A 22,632-nucleotide genomic window follows, 5' to 3' on the forward strand; every position below is an offset into this window, starting at 1 on the left:
AATTCTTTCCTCTGTGTTTGCACATTCTGTCCCAGTTTCCCCCTCTCCTCCTGTCTCATCCTATCACCCCCTCCCCCTTCCCACCCCACCCATTTCACCTGCACCCCCTACCCCTGTCCCTTTTGCAGTGAGTGGAGCGGAGGGGCAAGTGAGAGAGCAAACGGCCCGGAGCCCGTCAGTACATCCGCAGAGCAGCACAGTGAGTCGACCGCTCCCTGAGGCCATCCGCTCATCACACAAACACGCTCACATTCACTCACTCCTCTTTTATCTCTTAGTCACTCTCTCCTCCCTGCTCCTCATCCCCCCCCCCCCCCCCCCCGCTCTCCTCATCTCTTCCTCCGTTCCCCTTGTCCCCCACCCTCTCCGCCGCCCTTCATCTTAACAAGCGAGGCTTTTCCCCTCCTCATTGTTTCCTCCCCATCTCTTTTTCCCCTTCTTTGCTTCCTCTTCCCTCATTCCCTCCATCCTCTCTATTTTTTGAGGCCATGCAGTATTTATGTTGTGGGCTGCTGATGCTGCGTCAGTGAACAGACATCACAGGCGTACGCCGATAGACACAAAAACACAAGTGTACAACTAAAATGGCCGACGCATCTGTCCTCATTTGATAGCGTCTGCACGTACATGCACGCTAACCTTTGTAGGTTAGATACTTTAAATAGTTTAGTTAAAAAGAAGAAAAGAAAAATATGATTGTGAGGGTTTTTTACATTTGAGCTTGGGGTTTTTTTTTTGTTCTAAAATCTATATTTTACAATATGAATGTAAGTTGCACAGCATTGTTGCTGCATTACATTCTATATGACAAGCTGTATTTAAATGGCTTATTGCCTATCACACATAAACATGATCTATTTGAGTCACCCTAGCAGCGGTTACTTTCTGACAATTGCAATGAGCATGAATATTCCTTTATGTAATATCTTCACCCCAGCTGGCGGCGACACACGTCAATTCCCTGTTGGGGTACCCCCGTGTCCCCCCCGTGTCACCACATCCCTCAATTTCAGGGGTGCCCGTGCACATCCAAAGCCAAAATCCCACAGGAGATGACCTTGACATATAACCCATGACCTCTGCAACCCCCCACACTTCTAATCCAACCCTGTTTCTCTCCTGTGGTTGGCTGAGGTTGGCGGGCTCATTACCAGGTGTCGGTTATTACACCCTCACACATGCTGACGGCCTTAATTTATGGAGATTGAGGCACGTGTGTTCACAGCGTGGGGGTTGAGTTCTGCATGTCCATTTGAATATGTTAAAGTTTTCTAACATTTTCATACTTCAATATTTCGATGTATTTTTTTCAATTTACAAATTTGCAACCTTTTTTTCTGTGGGTTTTTGTGAACGTATTCATATTTCGTGGTAATAACCCAACACTGATGACAACTGGACTGAAAAAATATATTTAAAACAAACAGAGCTAGACATGAGATTTGGGGTTCCAAAGGTAAGTGTGGTTTCTTCTTTCAAAATTAAAGTCTAAACTAAAGTGTTTTTCAGAATAAAGAGTGATAGTGTCCTAAACATTTTAAGTTTTTTGACAGCCTGTCGTACATTTAATTTGACAGCACACAAAATGAGATCAAATTTATTAAAAGAAAAATAAGATGTGCAGCATTTGAAAAATCAATATTTTAAAAAACATATTCCCTCCAGGGAAGAGAAACTGCATGTACTTAATTCTGGACAGAAACTCAAAGAAGTTAGAGTGTTATTATTGTAACTGTTAATTTGGAGCAGTCAGGGTTGGTTTTTTTTATATTTCTGTTTACTTCATTTTTACATAATTATATAATATGTAAATTTGATCCCAGTAGGAGGTTTAGGTTTGCTGAAACTGCTGACCTGAACTCTGTCTAAAGTAGAGAGGGATATAACTCGAGGAATCCAACTTATGCTCTCAGTATGGACTGACTGGAGTACAATGATAGAGCTCGCTTCACTGTTGGAGCAGCTAAAAATAAACAGCTCAGGGTTAGAGTCACAGTGGTCTGACAACATGCCCAGAACTATGAAGTGATCATGTTAGAGAGCACTGCTCCTGTATAGAGAAATTAAAAACAGTAAGATGAGGCAGCTTTTCAAAAGAGGTAACTGCAGCGATCTACCTCATGCATTGTCACATAAACAGATGTAGTCGCGGTAACATCCCTGAGAGTCACAGCTCTGATTTAAAACTACCTCCTTTCAGTGTTGTGTCACTACCTCACAGCAAGCTTTGCAATGGCTTATTGTTTTCCTTTGAATGGTTATGTTATATATGCATACAGTACATCTGTCCGTATGTGTGCGAATGCGTTTGCACGTGCAGGAGAGAGTGTGTGTCCGCTGGGGATGCTCTCCTCATCCCATCTCCGTACTCTGCCTCTGTCTCCAGCGCATCAGGAGCGTCTTACATAAGAACAGGGCAAAAATAGCATCTGAGAGTGGAGAGGAGGAGAGAGCTCTGCTGGCACGCACAGTCGTAACAGGACCGCGGGGCACGGCACAACCCTGAGTACTATCACACACACACAAATGCACAGGGAAGACTGCAGTTATCAGGCATTATACATCTTTTTGTGTTTCCGTGCGTGCGTGTGTGTACTTTTCTGACAGAATAGTAGAAATGAGGACTCCGCGAACACCGAATAATTCCCGATGATCTTTCAGCATGGGCACAGGGCTGTGTTAAACCTCCTCCGTAACCAGAGTTGTGTATGCATCGCACTAAACGGAGGTAGAGAGTAACGAATCAAGAGTTGAAAAATATATAAAAATAAAAAAGAAACTACATTAGTTCATTAGTTTTCACTGTGCTGCAGTGTAATTGGTATGTGCTGCCAAGTGCAGTAGTTCTGAATTCACTTCACATGTTTTTCCCGCCGTGTTCAGAAGCATGCAGAAAGTCACCAATTATGCAGAACCGTTTCTTAATTGCAGACACCTACAGAAGCTTGACTGCTGAAATGTTTGTTGTTCTTTCTTCTAATGATTTTTTTGTGCCTCATTTTCTTGTTTTACATCTATTTAAGTGTCAACTGCGCGTTTGAAATACAGGGATGGTAGAGCAGCCGATGAAGACCGAAGGGGAGGTGGGAACGGTACGTGAAGCGGTGGAGTGCTACCAGATGAAGGATCACGGATAAAAAAAATAAGCCCCCACTTCCGTAGGATGGCGGGAAAGTGGAGCATGTTTAAAGTGTGCCACTCGCTCTTCCCTGGCTTGTAATTTCTACCTCCATCACTTGTTCGTCTCCTCCCTCCCTACCAGTTTGTCACAACACCAGCCTTCATTTTAATCTGATTACTTTCTTACTATTTCATCTCTTTTCTTGGCCTGCAAAAAAAAAATTTTTTAATTCACAAGTCTGGCTACTCGCTGGTGCCAGAACACCCCCCCCAAATCTCTGCATCCTTTCAGCACAAAAAACATACGTGCATATGGCAAAGAAAGCAAGGAAAGAAATCTGGAAACAAATTAGTAAGTGGGCAATGAGGCAAGAGCTAGAGCAAGAAAGTGAAAAAGCCCAGAGTGCTGAAGGAAGGAGGGAAAGTGAAGTTGGGAGTGGGAGAAATGGCGTGCTTTTATCCCCAACAGCCAGAAGGGACAAGCTGAGTGGAGCCTTTTTGTGTGTGTGTGTGTGTGCAAGGACAAACATTGGAAGAAATTGTATAGAGTTGCAAGAAATCTCAGCAGGTTTAAACGCAACAAGACCCAGAAGAGTTTGCTTCTGCATACGCTGGTTTGTGTGCAAGCGTCTCTTGAAGAGAGTAGCTACTCCCTGTGAGACTTCCACCCTCCCTCTTTTTCTCATTGTGGCTTCCATTTGTGTTAAAAGATACACTTTAAAGGTTCTCATTTGGTCAAGGAGGGGGGTTGGAGGTATACATCAGTAACCCAGAGAGGCAGTGTTCATATCTATCCATTCACTTCCGTTTATCCTTTCCAGGGTCGAGGGAGGTGCTGGATTCTATCCCAGCTCTCATAGGGCAAGAGGCAGGGTACACCCTAACACATAGAGACACAGACAACCATTCGCACTCACATTGACACCTGTGGGCAATTTAGATTAACTGCCGGTTTTTGGAGTGTGGGAGGAGTACCTGGGGAGAACCCACACAAACACAGGGAGAACATGCAAAGTCCACACAGAAAGACCCCTGCCTGATGGTGCCTGATGGTGGAATTGAACTCAGGACCTTCTTGCTGTGCGGCAACAGTGCTAACCACCGTGCCAACGTGCTGCCCTATAGATATATATCTATATATACATATATATGTGGATGAGTGTGTTTGTGTGTGAGTACATGTGTCACCTGTAGCCCCTCCTCTTCTGTCCACCCCCATTACCCTCTGCTTTCAGAGGCAAGGCTCTCATGCATAATGCAGAGTGAACAGGGAGGCTCTCATTAATAATTACTGCTGCCTTTGATGGATGGAGAAAATAACGAAGGGGGCTGTTAAAAATGGAGAGACTGAGAGAGACGATGGAGGCGGGAGGGGAGAATCAAGAGTTTTTGGGGTGTTTTCCCCCCCCCTCCTGTTTTTTTTTTTTTTTTTTGCCATCATAGTTCTTTGAGGGCTGAATGCTTATGGGGATGGATTTGGAGTTAGTATAATCAAAGGCTAGGCTCATATTTTGGATGGTGTTAATATTTTGATTAGGGAGTGACTCCTTCTGATGGTGGATGGATCTCAGAACTTAATTGTGTTGGAAGCTGCAATTACCACTCCAGGGTGTTTGTCTCTTGGCTTTTCTCTGATATTCCATATCGTCTACCACTTCTTTGTGATGAGAAGCCTTTTTCATCTTTACTTTTTTATGTGAGATATTAAGCTTCCACTGTTTCTGTAAGGTGGAAAATTAATTATGTTCAGCTGTATAAGAAAAAAAAAAAGCTTTAATCAAATTAAAGCGGAGTAAATTTCGAGATATTTGATGGTGTTCCCTGGCATAATTAATATATGTGTTGCTGCATACGACACCATGCACGTGCATATGCAAGCGGTGCTCTGTGTGTGGTCAGCATGCTGCAAAACCCCTTCGAGTTAACCAATCAGAGGAAAGACTCTGAGTGAGAAGCCAATGGAAGATTGAGTTGGTAGCCTTTGATAGAGGGGCAACCATTTACACTGAACAGCAGTGCTGGAGGGTGGGGGGTGCACAATGCAGGTTTACGGAAGATGGAGTTTGAGGGTATAGATGCAGTAAATGCTAAATTAAAGATATAAAAAGGTAAAATTAGAAAATATTACAAAATTGCAGAATATTTGTATTTGAGTTCCAAGCTGGTGGATCATAGAGAACATACACACACTGATTCCAAGCAACAGGGTGACATTTTGAAACTTAATTACTATTAGTTGGTTTTTACTGAAGGTCAGAGCAGTTATGTGTTCATTTTATTTCACTCACTATCCAAGTTACTCCAAGTATGCACTGTTGTAAAATTTACCTGTATGTCACTTTTACTTAGGATTGCCGATTTCAAATGTATTTATTTGTATTGCATTTATGATATGTATGCCTTCTCTTTGTTTTTAGATCATGTTTTAAGTGTACGAGCATTTGATATTGTTCCAGAAATATTCAGTGAAGCAAATTCCTCAAGGCAGCAACATTAGTAACAGTGAGTTTATTCAACGTGTGTCGGAGAGCAGTCGATGCCTGCTTGTCTGCTCTGATTTGAATGAAGACCAGATGAATACTTATAGCCATTATGCCTGAACAGACTGTGTCACAGATAGGTTGTGACACTCTATGATGTAAGGTAGCATTTAATCTAAAGAGAACACGATATGCAGATCACCGTGTCAGGGAGATATCTTGTCCGTACAGTGAGTGGAAATTGTTATTCTGCCACAGTATACATTGAACACCCACATCTGAGATGTAACAACAGATATCGCTTACAGTGTGTTGTTTTACCTTACACGTACAACAAACCTTACATTTAGTGACGTAAATATTTGAAGTATGACACGTTTTTTTGTCGTTTTGCCATTTTCATACATAGTTCCACATAATAGGCTGAAAAAGAAATTGGACAGTTGACTTACAAGAAGCTCTGTGACCAGGTGAGACCCGTACCTTTGTTTTTCCATGATAAATTAAGCGGATAACAGATCTGGAGTTGCTTTAAAATGTGGAATTTACATTTTCTATCTGTTTACTGGAGCTGTCAGCTCCAGGTCCAAAGAGCTATTGATGCAAGTGAAGAAGGCCATCATTAGGCTGAAAAGTTAAACCTATCGGGGAGATAGGAAATCTTTAGGAGAGGGGAAATTGAAAGTCTGATGCACTTTTAAAAAGAAGCGCTGCACTGACCAGCTCAGCAAACCAATCCCCCCCCCCCAAAAAAAAACACCTAAAGACAATCTGAAGCCACCATTATTCAAACTCACAAGGCTGTAACCATTATTTTTACGTTAACAATTGGTTTGAGGAACACTTGTAATGAGAGCAGTTTCATTCTTAGTGACGAACTAGCCCTTATCATCTCTTTACCATCTTTCAGCTCATTGTTTTGGTTTGAACAAACAACACAAATGTACAATATGGGAATTTTGTTATTGTTGATGTCTGTAACGTAACTTCAAAAGCAAGACCATTTTCACCTTTGTTGGTTGCTTTTACAACTTGTGATTTTAGGGGTAAATCAGATTTTGAAGGTGGTTTACTTTTTGCGAGAGTATATCACCATGGTAACTTGTGCTGCAGACCTAACCTCCTCTGGAACAGGTAATGTTCAACATTAGAGATCTGCAGCTATGAAATCACCACATAAAGATCAAGCAGATCTATGGAAAATAGCTTTACCATTGCATTCATGGATCCAGAGATAGAAGGAGGAGCTGAATTTTTTAAGAGCGTCCAAAGTCTTTGCTTTTCCCTCCTGAGCCTTAGTGATAAATATAGATTCTTAATGCACTTTTATTCCTTTATGCTTTTTCCCTGTTGGCTGTAAACTATTTTACAACAGTTGTTTTGTTCTATAAGCATTAATATACAAATTTAAAACAGGACAGCTATTTGTACTTGTGGATCTTACACTAAATTTTTGAATGTGAAAAAAAAATCCTAAAACTTACTTACTTACATTAAAAATGTTAAAGGAATTTAACAGAATATTGAAATCAAGTTTTCTCCCACGTCTTCCATTATAAAACTGTGATATCAATAATTCTCGTACCTCACACAGTCTGTATTTTTTCCGGCTTTTCTTCCCAGCTTCAAATAGGCTAGACTTTATTAATGTGGGAGGTGTTTTCCAGTCTTACTGACAAAAGTGCTTAAAGTGCTCACACATTCATACAGGGCTTTTAATACTAAACTACTGTTCAGCACTTTTCCTCTCACACACACACTCTCATACTAGCACACATTGTCTGTGGCAGTCGGTTTTATATGTGTTTATTCTCTAAATATTTTTCTAATATCATTGTATTATCTTTCTTTGTAAGATCAGTTGCTCTTCTGTCAGTAGACCTGCCCACATTTGCAATGCCTTTCATGTGAACACACTCGTAGCTAGATTTGGAAGTCCTGGGTTGACTTACTGAGTCGGATTGCCTTGCAATTTTACACAAAATTTTACACAAAAAGTACAGGGCCCAGCACAGTTTCAAAATACAACACAAATGAGCAAAACTGTTGTTTCAAAATGTTGTGTGACTTTTTTCAAGAGTTGCTTCTTGCCAGATGTCTGAAGAGCCAGATGTTCACGCCAGTTTGATCCCATGCTGCTGCTTTCTGGCCATGTAGGATATGGTGCCCCAGAAAAATCTGTGTTAAAACAAGAAAAAGAGAAAGGGAAGGTGACACAAAAGCATATTACCTCTACATGACAAAGACACAGCAAAGTGGTTCTGAATATGGTGACAGAAACATGACAAGCTTTAAAATGTAAGAATTAACCATTTGTTTTGCTTGCCAATCGCTGACCAGTAGCCAAAAGTGCAGTAAAATGAGAGTGGCTGGAAGGAGGAGTAAACGTGTTGTCCACATGAACTAATCCACCATCAAAATCAGGCTGAAAGGCATATCTGACAGGCCTCTAAACAAGAACACATGTATCAGTGATTCAAGCCCATAACAAAACGCCAATGACTGAAAAAGACAAGGATTTAGAAAGATAGAAGAAGACAAGAATGACACACTTCAGTAAAGAAAGGAAACAAATGCAGAGTGGGAGATGTGTCCACGGATGTCTGAGCTGCTCAGGAGTTTAGCATTTGAAAAGCATAGAAAGGATGGCAGCTGTTTGGCCCCCTAATCAAGTTACAGTATACCTGGATATCCTCCCAAACACTCTGACGTAAAGCTGATGAAAATGTTTGACACTGTCACATAGATGACAAAGAAGAGGAAAATGTGTCCACCTTCATTTGCCCATACACCTACACGACTCAGGCCTTCCTAATGAAAGCCTGAATCTGCTGTGAACTTTGAATTCATTCGGCCTCATGAATTCAAGACGCAGGATGATGACATAATTATGAAAGCCTTTTGCATGCAAATCACATTGTGTCTGCTCTGATTGTGGTGCTTCATGCATTTTTGTGGGGTGTCTTATTTTTCCTTTGTGTGTGTGTGTGTGTGTGTATGTGTGTTTTATGCAGGTATGAAGCAGCACAATGACCAAGGTACTCAGTATCGTTCAGCCATTTACACATCCAACCCCACTCAGCAGGAGATTGCGCTGAAGAGTAAAGTGGCCTTCCAGCAGGTATGATACCCCCTCACACACATCAGGAGGTTTTATTATTATATTTACTCAAGTATGGGATTGCATATAACCAAACTATAAGCCAAGTAAAGCAGTAGCCACGGAGCGACTCTTGAAAAATGTGAAGAAAGTCTCACACACCTTTCCAGTTAAAAGACTAACATAATGCATGTATATACTGTAAATATGACTGAGTCATCATATATAGGTTTTATCAGTATATAGGAACCTTTTTGAGTGTTGCAGCAGTCTAAGTGGTAGTTTGGAGCTTTCTTTATTATTTGAATGGCAATTAAAAATCAGTGTCTGGAGTAGCAACCTCTTATGCAGTTTAGTCAAGCAAAACCATCTTTTTAGGTGATATGCATCTAAACCGTCTTTCTTAAACTGAAAGAGAGGAAGGGGGTCAAAAGGCCATCTTAACTGATTTCTAAAGCTCTTCCTTTCAGTGGCGCACGCGTGCTTCTTTTGTTCGTTCTATTGTTCTGCCCATCAGCCTGCCGATCCGTCCGTTGTTCCCGGCATCACCCTCTTCGCTCCTCCAAATGGTATTCATGGATGAGCTGGCAGGGGGCAGAGGGGAGCAAATTATGATCGTTAGGGTTACTTGGGGCTCCTGGGGTCAGCAGCCAGGCGCTGCGGGCCTGTTTTGTTGCCGTGGCAACAACCTCCCAACCTTGGCCTTGGGCTTGGGTCAGAGGTTAGAGAGGAGTGGCAGCTGGGACCATAAAGGTGGGGGAGGAAGAACATGAAAAGTACGAGAGAGCCAGTTAGATCAGAGAGTCATCGCTGACAGGTTATCAACTGAAGATGACCCTGCCCTTTGGCTGTCAACTGACCACGACCTCATCACACCCACACGCACACAAGCACACATGCCACCAAGATACACCCTTGAAGTATTTTTTAAAAAGCTAAAGAGCATGGGGCAAATGGATGAAGCCTGTAACAGTCAACAAAGAAACAGGGAGAGAAATGCACAGATGGCACACATGCATTACCATCTGCATAGTAAGAGACAGGAGGAAATTACATGTGTATGTTTTGAGTTTAAAAGTTCATCTTTGAACTTAGAAACGGCATTCGACCAAACAATCTTACCTGTGATCTGTTTGGCAGCTCTTTGGAGTTCACCCGGTTCACTGTAGGGCCTCAAATGCAAGTGAAAGTGAAAACTTTTAGGAGACCCAGAATAATCAGAAGTTGCGAAGTGCTTACATTGAATTTTCTTGTTACCTGGGACCAATAGCAAGTAGTTTCAATGACCCATTTTCACCTGGAATTTGAGCGTGCGGCACCCTCAACCTCTGGATGCTTGCAGTTGCAAGGACTGCACAGTTCACCTGGTGGGAGACAGCCTGTCTCATTTCAACCTTAACTGGCAAGAGTCAGTCTCGAACAGATTGGAGAAAGGCCTGCAACTAATTGCTATTAAATTTATAAAGGCAGACAGATTGGCATCTGCTCCTTCAAATAATGAAACACACAAACCTGAGTGACTAAGGTTTGTGGCAGGCAATTAACTGTAAATTATGCTTTTTACACCAAAAGCATGTCTTATTTTGTGGCTGATATGTGTGTGTGATAATTGCCTCTAGGAGTGTTTATTTATTTGGAAAGACGGGGGAGATGTTATCAGAATGAGTGTGTAATTGGCATGACTGGATGGCTCAAAGCTGTGAGCGCAGTGCTAAAACTTTGGCTCTGTCCTGTCGCTCTTTATTCAGTCCCCACTCTGAGTGTTTAGAGACGAGCCACATATTCCTGCTCCACAGTAATACTGGGATTTTATTGAAGCAGAGCAGAACTGAACTGAACTTAATGGAGCGATGGAGGGAGGGGAGGAGGAGTATCCTTGTATGCAAGGCACATACAAGGATACATCTTGCTTTCCTTTTTACAGTGAGCAGAGCCGGTTCCAGTGTTTCAGACATTTCTACACAGACGTCAGGACATAATTCAATCATCTCTCCATGGCTTTTTTCCAGGGTTCTGTTGCCTTTATCCCATTTATCAATGCTCCCCGTCTAGCCCAAACTCAAATATATGTCAAAGGTAGCATCATGATGGTGTAAAATCTTTATAAGATCAAACAAAAACATCAAGAATGAGATTTCCATACCAGATCGGTTGGGGCCCGAGTTAAAAATAACCTCCTCCGGTGCTGTTTGCCAACAAGGTGCTGGTGGAAACTGATCTATTGTTGGCTAAAGACAAAGAAAGCAGAGATATGGAAGTTGTGTTTGGACTCAGTGAGAGAGAAGGATGATCTGTACATGAGAGTAAGAAGCAGGTGAAAGAGAGGTGGAGGCATGCTCTGGAGACAAGAGGAGTGAAAGTCTGTAGAAACAAGGCACAATACATGCGTGTGAATGAGAGGGAGACAGGTATGACAGTGAAGCTGCAGGTAGTGAAGGTATATTAGTTTGAATACCTGGGATCAACCATCCAGAGCAAAGGAAAGGGCACAAGAGAGGTGAAGAAGAGGATGTAGGCAGCGTGAAGTGGGAGGAGATGAGTGTCAGGGTAACTTGTCACAGAAGGACAGCAGCATGAGTGAAAGGAAAGGATGTATCGTTTGGAGATGGTGGAACTGAGAAAAAGACCAGAGGAGGAGCTGAAGACAGCAGAGATTTTTTAGGGACTGACCAGACAAGATTAAAAATGAGTCCATCAGAGCTTAGCTGAGGTTGACCAGTTTGGAGAGAAAGTTAGAGAAGCAAGGCTGAGATTGTTTGGACATGTGCAGAGGAGGGATAGTGGATATATTGGGCATGTTAAATACGGAAGCTGCCAGAGAGGAGGAAAGGGATAGTGTGAGACGGAGGCAACCGCTAAAGGGAGAACCTGAAAGAAGAAAACCCAGACCAATGCACGCATTTGGTACAGTAACAATATCCTCATTAACACGTGGATCTTATATAGCGCTTGTCTACTGTAAGTACTCACAGCGCTTTACACAACATGGCTCAATCACCCATTCACGCTACTTCATACAGGGACTCTTTTCTATAATAAAACTTCTGATATGGACGGCAACAAACATCCACAGATTTGTGATTTATCACAGTTAATCTCTGTTTTATTGCAAACACATTGCATGTAAGTGCCAACTTGACCCAATTCAAAGGAAAAATCAACAGCACGCCGACTGCCTCTTATTGCCGTTTTGTCCCTGTTTTATCGCCTTCTTGACACACCAAAGTTGCTTTGAAGATGGCAACTGACTGAGTAGTCTCAGATCTGGTCCCCGTCTTTGATGTGATCATTTCAAACATTGATGGTACACAGTCATAATAACTTCGGTCACATACGACTAAGACTTTAGATGAACGAAATCAGGCAGATATAAAAGGTTGCTTTGGCGTTTTTTTCTCCTTAAGTTCATTGTTAAGTATCTCTTTTTTATTAGCGAGGATAGCAGCCATGCTAAATCTTTGCGTTATTGTCCAGCTGTTGTGTTTCCTTATCATTACTCAACACAAAACATTAGTTTTAAATGGTAACTTGCTACTTAAGAGGACATGTTATGTCTGTATATTTGAAACTTTTCACATGTCATTACATTATTCATTCATTCATTTGTTACCAACTATGAGCAGGGAAATTATATCATCTATTTATTGCCCCTCCACTTTGAAATAATTCAGCCACCCTGAATCTCCTGTAGAACTTTCAGTCATTTTAAACATTATTTTGTACACCGAAAAGGCATAACAATATGATCACGTGCCTAATATTGTGCTGTTGCCTAAACAGCCCTAACCTGTCGAAGCGTGGACTACATGAAGGTAGAAGATGTGCTATTTTATCTTGCAGATCCTTTTAAGTCCTGTAAGATGCGAGATGTTGGGTTTGTTTGTCCAGCACATCCCACAAATGCTTGATCAGTTGAGATCTGGGGAATTTGGAAGTCAAGTCAATGCCTCAAACTTGTTGTTGTTCTCCTCAAACCATTCCTGAACCTATTTTGCTTTGTGGCAGGGTGCATTATCCTCTCCATTAAGGGTGTACATGGTGTACAACAATGCTTAGATAGGTGGTACGTGTCAAAGTTTCCTAGAAGAACATTGCCCAAAGCATCACACTGCCTTCACCGGCTTGCCTTCTTCCCCTAGTGCATCCTGGTGTTTCCCAGATGAGTGACGCGCACTTACCCCATCATCTATGTGATACCCCAGACCAGGCTACCTTCTTCCATAGCTTCTATTGATCCATTGGTCTAGCCATCACAGTTTGGCCCCATTTGGCTCTGGTCCAACTCAAATCCTTATTTTTCCTGCTTCTAAAACAACGTTGAGGACAAAATGTTCACTTGCTCCCTAATGTATCCCACACAGTAACAGGCCCCATAACCACCTGTCAGTGGTCAAAATGTTATACCTGATCGATGTATGATCCCCAGCAGGTCAGCAGATTAGGGTCATCTTTTCCAGGCAGCTCTAGACTAGAGAGGTTTTGTACATTGTACTCATTCAAAGAATATCAATATCACCCTTAAATATGTCATTGCATGAAATGATATGTTATTGTAATATTATTAAATGATTTTCTATTATGAATTTGAGATTTTTTCAGACAAGATGAGATGTTTTTCTTTTTTTTTTTAATAATTAAAATAGCCAGAAAAATTAAATGTAATTATTTACAAGTAGATGAATGTTAAACAAACAAACTGAGTTTGTATCACAGCACAGAAAAGGCTGTTATAGTGAGCATTATATCATCACCTGCCTGAGAAGGGCTGAGAATAAATAACCAGTCCATAGAAGACCCTTCAAAACACACACACTCACATTTGCAAACTTCTAGAATAGAAACGGTATTCACTCAATCTCCCCGACTCTCTGGAACGCTGCTGACTCCACCAATCTGTCAGCCACTTCAGTGGCACCCCAGTTCCATCTGAGGGCCACTGGGACCACTGGGATACGTGTCTTCCCAAAGCAGCTGACACACTCTGAACCAAAATGGCAGCTTCCTGCCCTGAAATGGTTGCCTCGCCACATTGATGCTGAGTCTCAAGAACGTCTGGCTTGAAAACAGCATCTCTACGGAGGAAGAGCTTGCTGTGTGTGTGTATGCGCTTGTGAGGTTGTATGTGAGTGTGTATTTTATCCTGAAAGCCCAATGCTGTCTGGGAGAGCATCAGGAGAAGTGAATGCATGTTCAAGAGTGACAAGAGAGAGTGGGTGGAGGCGATCTAAGACAACCAGAGATAAGGCATCACAAAATCCCTATTCCACCCCACTGCCAGCACATGACTCACCCACACTCGCGTGTACATACAGACGCACACAGACATACATTTGGCACATACAGGCACAGCCCAATGAATAATTAACCCATACGAAGAGTCTCTTCTGCAGGGCTTTCAGTTTCTTAACTTCAGCATTGAGAGAGGGGGGGTGCATGGAGGCTTGGGAGAGTGAGGCAGAAAAGCTTGTTTAAGCGCGAGAGCAGAGAGGGAGGGGGGAGGGGGTGGGTGAGGGAGAGGAGGGGAGGGGAGGAGAAGGGGGTTCTCTATAATGAAATTTGAAATTTGCAGAACATCAAAGGCTTCTGTAGCCAAGCTGCTGTGGCAGCAGAGCAGAGAGGAGGAGTGCATCACTTTCTCTCCCTCTGTCTTCCCCCATCCCTCTTTTCCCCCCCATCTCTTTTTCTTTCTATCCCTCCCTCTCTGCTAAAATGTGTCTCCCTTGAGCTAGGGTGAGGGGCGTGGGGGTGAGTGGAGGGTGAGAGAGAGAAGGGATGGGAAGAGTTGATTAGGAGAGTCGGGGGGTGGGGGTGGCTTAGAGATGGGTTAGGGGAGAGAAAAATGGATGAACGGGGGGTTCTATATATATATACACGTGTGTGTGTGTGTGTGTGTGTGTGCATATATGAACAATAGGTTTTATCAAGCCAGCTTGAATACTGTGTGCGTGTGTATGCGCACATGCATGTGAGCAGGGCCTTGGAGGGGTGAGTGTGCCCTCTGATAAAGCATCCTAACTTAATGAGCTTGAAATGGGTGGGGGGTGGAGGGTGTAGGGGTGGTGCGCAGGGGTTCGGATGATGGCTGGGAAAAAAAAAGGAGGAGATCATTTGAGGCTAGAAGTCTTGAGGAGAAGCCCGAGGGCTGTTAAAACAGGGCACAACATCAGCAGGTTTCAGAATCACGCTTCTCGTCGCACAAGCTCACGTTCCACATTTTGGAAAGTCGTCAGAAAGTGAGATTTACCCTTCCAGTGATTCCCCGGCTCTAGCGTTCTCAACCCAGTCTGTGCTGCACATTTTTTTTTAAAAATTGTTTAAATTTAGCCGCACGCCGAACTGATCAATATTAAAACAGCATTATCGGCTTAGATGAATTAATAAGTAGAAAAATTTTAATGGAATATTGTTCGCAGGCAACTTCTTTTTTTTAAGTCGCCGCCTGCGAGTGAGATGTTGCCGATCGCCTTGCAGCTGCGATGTTCGAAGGCGATCGCTTTTCACGGGAACGTCGAGCTGATCTTCTGCATTTGGGGTCTTCTGATAGCGAGCTACTTGTTGTCTGCCCTGGGAAAAAGAAAAAAATGCAGGAGCGTGCACCACCTTGCTCCAAGACTGAAGAGCGTGCATCCTCTCTCTCCCGCTCGAAATGTAGGAGTGTTTTTTTCTGCTCACAAAATGTAGGAGCCCTCGCTTAAGAAGCCCAGCTAAAATGGATGCCTGACCCATGATGACAGAGGGAAAGAGAGATGAGCAGAGCAGGCAAAAAAAAAGAAAAAGAAAAATCACAGTTGCACACATACAGATGCAGCGATGTGCATGATGAGTTTTACACTCATTGCATTTCACAAAACCTCACATGAACAATACAATATCCTTTTTTTCTGTTATTGTGTATGACCACACTCTGGTTACTGATCTTCACTCCATTTCTTCAAAAGTCGCTCTTTTGCTCCATTTTTTTCTCTTTTTGTATTTCCCTTAGAGTCCTTCCATCACTCCCATTCTGCCTCTCTCCCCGAGGTCACTGAGGGCAAGCATGGTGCCGTGGACTGGAGCATGAATATCACGTCGGGCTTTTTCGTGTATTTGCAGGCAGAGCCGCAGCCCGGCATTTCGCCACAGAGCAGGTTTGCCGTCCGTAGTACTCAGAGTGTATTTACATTTTTAAGATGTTGAAGAGCTTTTTGTGCTCCAGAGTTCAGGTTTGCAGCTGCAGTCAGTGCTGTGCTGGCTTTTAGATCAGAGCGAAAGGAGATGGATAGCGGGTAGGAACGCGCAAATCTTATTTTGTCTTTGCGCAAACATGCGAACAACTGCTTTGCTCGAGTATTAACATTTTATGCTTCTTTATATTTCCACTTCTTTTGCCTTTTAGCTGTTACATTCAGTACATTTACACGATAAAACATTAATTCAGTATTATAGAATATATACTACCCAACGCTTCGTAAAAGAGTCAAAACTCGCCTAATTACGCAACTTTAAAGTCTGATTACACAGTAAGTCATCAACACAGACAGGCAAAGCACGATGAATAATTAACCCATACGAAGAGTGTTTTCTGCAGGGCTGCAATTTTGCTTAAGGTCTCAGTACTTTTTCATCCACAGTTAAACTATCAGATTTACATTGTAAATATACTGAAATTTATGGCAACACTGTACTTAATTATGATAATGGAAATAAAGCTAATTGGAATTAGCGACCAAGACGGAGGTGAGAGCTCAAAAGAAAAATGGAGAGACCCAAATAGCAGCAGTGACACACCGGTGAAAGTATAGCAGACTAAGTCATGATTACATAAATCACCGAATTGAGGTCATATCCCTCTTTCAAATGTCTTCACCATGAGTCACTGAGTGTCACAAACTCTATGTCAGTGCCTGACTCTTCCCCACCACTCTGCAGCCGTAGGCCTTCCGAGGGAAGACGACACAGAGAGACAAGGCAGTGGGGTAAGGAAGAGAGAGAGGGAGAGAGTACATTTTTCCTCCTCCACCTCAACCCTCTCTCGGGGTGTCACGTCCTATTTGTGTCCCGGGGCCGCCTCTCTAGCGATGGCGATGGTGCGAGGGGCTCTCTCGCTTGGATGGCGAACGGGGAGGACTTGGTAGCACGAAGCAAAGTCCTCTGTGCTCACATGGGAGAAAGAGCGAGAGAATCGGCAATGGAGGGAGATGCAGAGAGAGAGAGAGAAACAGACATGCACCCATTCAGCCATGTCTTTGACATGGGAGTCTTTCCGACAGGCGTGAAGAAAGGAAGGGCTGACTGGGCTGAGTGAGCTCAGCCCTGGACACACACACAAACATGTTTTTGTCACTTAAGAGGACATTGCATTGACTTGCGTTCATTAGCTTCAAATTTAATCCAGCGTTAACTGCGAGCCACGACTAGCCGCAATGCTAACTATGATCTTTGCTAAATAAAAACATATTAACCCTAAAAGGCTTCGCTTTTTGGGGATCAGGTCCCCATGATGTGGATTTGTGACAAGATATCTAACTCCACAAATTGACTAACAGCACACACACCTTTTGCATCAGCCGTCTCACACTCATATACATATTTGCACATGCAAACACGCTTCTGCCTGTCTCTCGGTAACCATCATTTGAACGTCATCAACTTTTTCCTATCTAGAATCTTCTCCCCCTCATCTTTACATCCTTTCCTACCCTCCATATTCTTCCTTCCATGCCTTTGCTGCTGCCGCCGCTGCTGCAGTGAGAGAGAGAGAAAGCAAAGCCACATAAGGTTATACACAGTGGCATGACGCCATGCATTTTGATTTATAGATCTAAAATGGCCGCCGTGTTGTGACTGCTGTACAAGGCTGGATGGAGAGCGAGGGAGTGGTGTGGGGGTGTCAGGGTGGAGGTGTATGTATACTCAGAATAGCAGACCTTTGCTTGGACGTGGCGCTCCCTTCACACGGAGCATCCTCTGCCCCGGAGGGTTCTCTGCTACTGTGGTTTGGTGGTGATGGCTGATTAATTAGGCCATGATGTACAAAGCTCTTTGCTTGTGCCGGCTGGCTAACCACAGTGCTGGTGGATACAAGCAGGAAAATTGGTTCTTCTTTAGCAGACTGCTCACAGTTTGCCTTTTTAAAAGGTAAATACGTCTGTGCTCGTGAGGCTCAGGCTCTGTGTTAAGGACTGCATTGTGTTGTAGTTTGGATTGTGGACACTGGGTCCTTCCTGCAGGGAGATTAGAGCCCTCACATTGTAGCGGCAACCACTGAGGAGTTAGAGGTCAGCTGCTGCCTCAGCCTCTCTGTGGGGTGCAGAGCTTTGATTTACTGACTCCACTGCATCACCTCCAGCAAACCCGAGCACACACGGTTAGTACCACACTGCCTCCATGTGGGCAACATCACACACTACCCTGCTGCTTTTCACTGACATTAGTCTCAGTTAGAAATGATATTTTTTCTGATATTGTCTCCCTCTCTCATCACACAATTACTGATGACCAAAGGTATGAGGTTAGCTTGTTGAACTCTCACAGCTAAATAGCTCTAGGCAGTGAAAAACAGCATACCGCTGCTTCATTGTGAGTTTTTATTGTTTCTCTTTTCCAACAGACTCATCAGCTCAGTTATAATTAGTAATTTAATCAAAGAAATTGTAACAGTTTTGATGATGGACTGACTGATTTAACAAGCAAAATCTGGTCATGTGGGTTTTTTACTAAGTATAGTCACTGTCTACTTCATTGGCTTTAGCTATTCAAGTGTTTGTTAATACAAATATCTAATCAGCCAATCACATGACAGCAACTGTATGTATTTAGGCATATAGACATGGTCAAGATGATGTGCTGAAGATAAAACTGAATATCAGAATGGGGAAGAAAAGTGGTTTAAGCTGCACAGCCGCCCCTTGGGTTTAGCAGCAGTTCTCTGAATGACAATGCCTTGTTGATGCCAGAGGTCAAAGGAGAATGGCCAGATTTCTTCGAGCTGACAGGAGGGCAACAGTAACACTATAACAACTTGACACAACCAAGGTATGCAGACCACACCCAGCGCCACTTCTGTCAGCTTAGAGCAGTAACGTGAGGCTACAATTCACAAAATCTGACAACATAGAAAATTGGAAAATGCTGCCTGGTCTGATGAGTCTCGATTTCTGCTGAGACATCAAAATTTGCCATAAATTCCTGAAAACACAAATCCTTACCACTGGTGGAGGTTTAATGGTGTTTCGTGGCACACTTTAGGTCCCTTAGGACCATTTGTACATGGTTGCTAACCATGTACATCCGTTTATGACTGCAGTCAATATGGAGCAAAATCCCTGATTATGTTTCCATTGGGGTGAAGAATTAAGGAAAAAGGGATCCAGCCTAGTGCTGGCAATATGTACCCTATCCCTAACCCTAAAGTGACCAGCGAGTGTATAAAAATGTCAACTTAACAGTAACTAATCAATTTTCAACAAACAAAATATGGATTAATTAACCCCAACCCTGATTACCAGCGGTGCTGGTTAATAAAAATGAAACAGAAGAGCTCTCATAAAACCAAAGTGATGAGCCAAAACCTGCTCAGAAGGAGTGTAAAGTTTAGGGATAGATCTTTGAGGTTTGTACAATCACAACCTTCTACACAATACTCTTATCGGATATAAACAACATACTTAATGACTTACATGCAGAAGGTAAGAACATGCTCATCCTTCTTGAGCACATTCAGCTCTTGTTTTGTTGTACTTTCTGAGCCCATCTGACGCCCCCACAAAGCAAAGCACCTCAGTGCTGCAAACTGCTCTCTCTGAGGTGTAGCAATCTGTTGTACACACAAGCTACTTGTTGCCCACAGACAGTCCCAGTGCAGCTCAGACTTGTTGTTTGTCAGCTCTCAGGAGCACTGATCTAGAGAGGCCTGAGTGCTTGTATTATTAGATAGAGAAAACCACTCAGCACAGCAGGTAAACCTTTGATATATCTGTCAGAGGTGTTTTTCAAGGCGTTATGAGTGTCTATGTGAACGAGCGTGCTGCTTTAGTGGGTTTGAAGCCTTCTCTCAAGGTGTTTAGAAAAGGCTAAGTGTGAAAATGTCTTAAAGAGGCCTCAAAGAGAGCGGATACTCTTTGATGCTTTGTCCCACAGAGAGAGCCACAGAAGCACGCTGCACTACAAAACAAAAGATGTTCCTTTCTTCTGTCACTCAATCACCCTGCTTTCTAGTTGAGGAGCAGAAACCCTTTACTGTATGAGGGAGATGTATTGGAAGTTCACACGCAATACACTACAGAATTTGAAAAAAAAAAAACATTTAAGAGGTGTGTTCATTTGAGGAAGCTAAGGGAGTTGGAGAAAGCAATGCTGAATATATTTCATGAGTGTGGTAATGAAAGCAGTGTGGAGGATACAAACCCACAACGTAATGACAATGACTAACCTCAGTCAATGGCATCACTGTGCTGAGCATCAGCTGAATAACAAACAGTGTACACTATGAACAGGTGCTTTTTTTTCTTTTCTTTTTATTTCTCAGTTTGCATTCAGTTTTAACTAAAGTGGTGAATGTTTGTGTTTTGTCTCTAGGAGCTGGAGAAAAAAGGATATGGTCCCATTACAACTGAGATTCTGGTTGGGCAGCAGTTTTACTACGCTGAGGACTATCACCAGCAGTACCTGAAGAAGGTACCTAAAGGCTACTGTGGCCTCAAAGGCACCGGGATTTCCTGTCCCATCGGCGCCAGAAAGGATGAAGTGTGAGCCACGTGTGGTGAGAGAGGGAAAATACTCAGCTCGCAGAATATGCTTCAAGGCACTAATTTCATTGTTCGCAGTCCATGCATCTAATTTATTTTCTTTTTCTTATAAATGGACTGTATCTACAATGCATCTGTCCGTATTTGTAAGATAATAACACATTAGTCAACATCATTACTGAGCCTCATATCTGTTATAAGCTTCAGTAATTCCTGGCTGCCTTCCAGCTATGGAGAATACAAACATGTGTAAAACATTTTTGAGAGATTTTCTAAATAAAACAAAACAAAAAAAAACCTTGAAAAACTTGAAGAGCAATGACACAAAATAAATGTTTAAAAGCTGCATAAAAATTAATTTGAAACATGAACGAATTTTGTATTGCAGTGCTCGTTTTGACTGCAGTAACTAACAGCTTCCAGAGGGTGGCGAGATTTCACAAAAGAAATCCATACGTTATGTATAATATACATATAATGTGGGATGATATTGCAAAGGAAGAGTGTATAAACATTGTCTTGGTAAACTGGAAGATGAAACGGTTTTCCAACCTGATTCGTGTAATCCGTCTCACCTCCAACACTGCCACAGCACTGTGACAAAGCTCAGTTTCTTATACTTCTTAGCAGGCAAAGACACCAATACTAGCTTGATTTTAATGCTGTTTTTCTTTAGTTTTTAACTTTTCTAAACACTGCAATTTAATTCCTTGTATTACTTGTTGTTGCCTTTCTTATTATTACACTGGAAATAAAAATGTTTCTCCTCCTACCTTATGTTTAGTGTGCAGGTGTTTGTGTATATATGTGTCAGTATGTGTTAATTTATGCATATGTCTGCCCACAAAGCTCTGTATATATACACACACAGATATCTATATTTATAAAATAAAGAAAAACCACTGCGTAAAGTATTTCGTCCCCTTTTCAGCCCCATTTGAGAAGGGACGTACCACTGGGGGGACAAATGGGTGACTCACTGTGATAAACAGATGCACATTCAAAGGCCATTCATTCTGAATCACACAATGACACACTTGAATACCCGTGCATTCAATATGATACACGGTTTGCTTAAACTTTCACTCTACGCTACGTAGCCCATAATTAGGAATGAAAGGCTCATTATTTGACATACTTAAAAGAATTGAATTTCCGATTCTGCCTTGTGTGCAGAATTTCTTGTGTGTTTTTTATAATTAAACACATCAACATGAAAGTCTGTTTAAAAATGAAAATCACACACATGGTTACACTCCAAAATACAGAGATGATATCTAGAAAAAGCTTTCTGGTCGACCGCAGTAGTGTGATTCACCCCGCTCTTGTTCTTCCCCCTCCCTCTCTGCTATCTCTCTCTGTCTGTGTGTATGTGTCACATCCTGACACCTGTGTGTAGGTGTGGACCAGGGCACAGGTGCAGGTGCAACCTCTGTGGGCCTATTTTAGTATTGGGACAGATATTTTTGCATGTGTCTGCATGCAGCAGCTCTGTATGTGTGTGCGTGTGTGTCGAGGCATGTGAAGCTGTGGCTTGCTTGATCGAACCGCGCTGAGTGGTGTGTGGTTGGGCCAGCTTGCTGTTTTCCAGTGCCTGCTTATATTTTTGCATTCTGCTTTGCGTCTCAAGTGTGTGAGAGGAGATAACCTTTTAATGAAGCGAGCTTCATTTCCCCCGTCTTTGACGAAGAGGGTGGCATTAAAGCCTTAATCGCGCTGTGACATCAGGTTTTCCGCCATTTGTGATGATTTCTGACTGAAACAAGAGATGCCTGAGTGAGCCACGGTATGATTCTCCCACAAAGCAGAGACGCCGTTATCACTAACTCAGGTTATGAGTTGATAATACGTAGGGAGAGATTTTTGTGTGGAAAATTACCGGCTTTAACACAGACATGTAAAAACGAGTGCCATTTAGAGTGTAGCTGCGTGAGTAAATGTGTTTTCTCTGTATTCCTTTGTAATAGATTAAAATGGGGCTTGGAAATGCTTGGTACTCTCATGTACGCATCCATACACAAACACAGTGAGGCAGAACAGGACAGGAACCAGGCTGTGTGCGCCCTTCAGACAGAGCCTATTGTCTGCAGATGGGCCTTTAATGGCCCCACAGCTGGCCACAAAGGGCTCACCGCTCCAGCGTGCTGCTTTGCCTCTCACTGGCCTATACTCCAAGAGAGGGGGCAGCTCGCATCCATACCAGCAT

The 22,632-nt window shown here is 42.7% G+C and overlaps 1 protein-coding gene across 4 annotated transcripts in view; it reads left to right on the plus strand.

Moving 5' to 3' along the window:
- Positions 1-20,718, plus strand: part of msrab (methionine sulfoxide reductase Ab) — a 35,936-nt gene extending 15,218 nt beyond the window's left edge. For 2 of the 4 annotated variants that reach the window (XM_005723833.1, XM_013908461.1), the window contains exons 5-6: positions 8,615-8,721; positions 20,257-20,718. In XM_005723833.1, the coding sequence (XP_005723890.1) occupies positions 8,615-8,721; positions 20,257-20,430 (281 nt within the window). In that variant the 3' untranslated portion in view covers positions 20,431-20,718. Of the gene's footprint in view, positions 1-128; positions 200-2,386; positions 2,743-8,614; positions 8,722-15,682; positions 15,828-20,256 lie in introns of those variants that run through there. The other 2 variants (XR_311475.1, XM_005723834.1) reach the window with 2 other exon arrangements.
- The last annotated feature ends 1,914 nt before the right edge of the window (positions 20,719-22,632 follow it).

Source organism: Pundamilia nyererei, unplaced genomic scaffold (assembly GCF_000239375.1).
Source record: "Pundamilia nyererei isolate P.nyererei 1_Seehausen unplaced genomic scaffold, PunNye1.0 scaffold00010, whole genome shotgun sequence".
NCBI lineage: Eukaryota > Metazoa > Chordata > Actinopteri > Cichliformes > Cichlidae > Pundamilia > Pundamilia nyererei.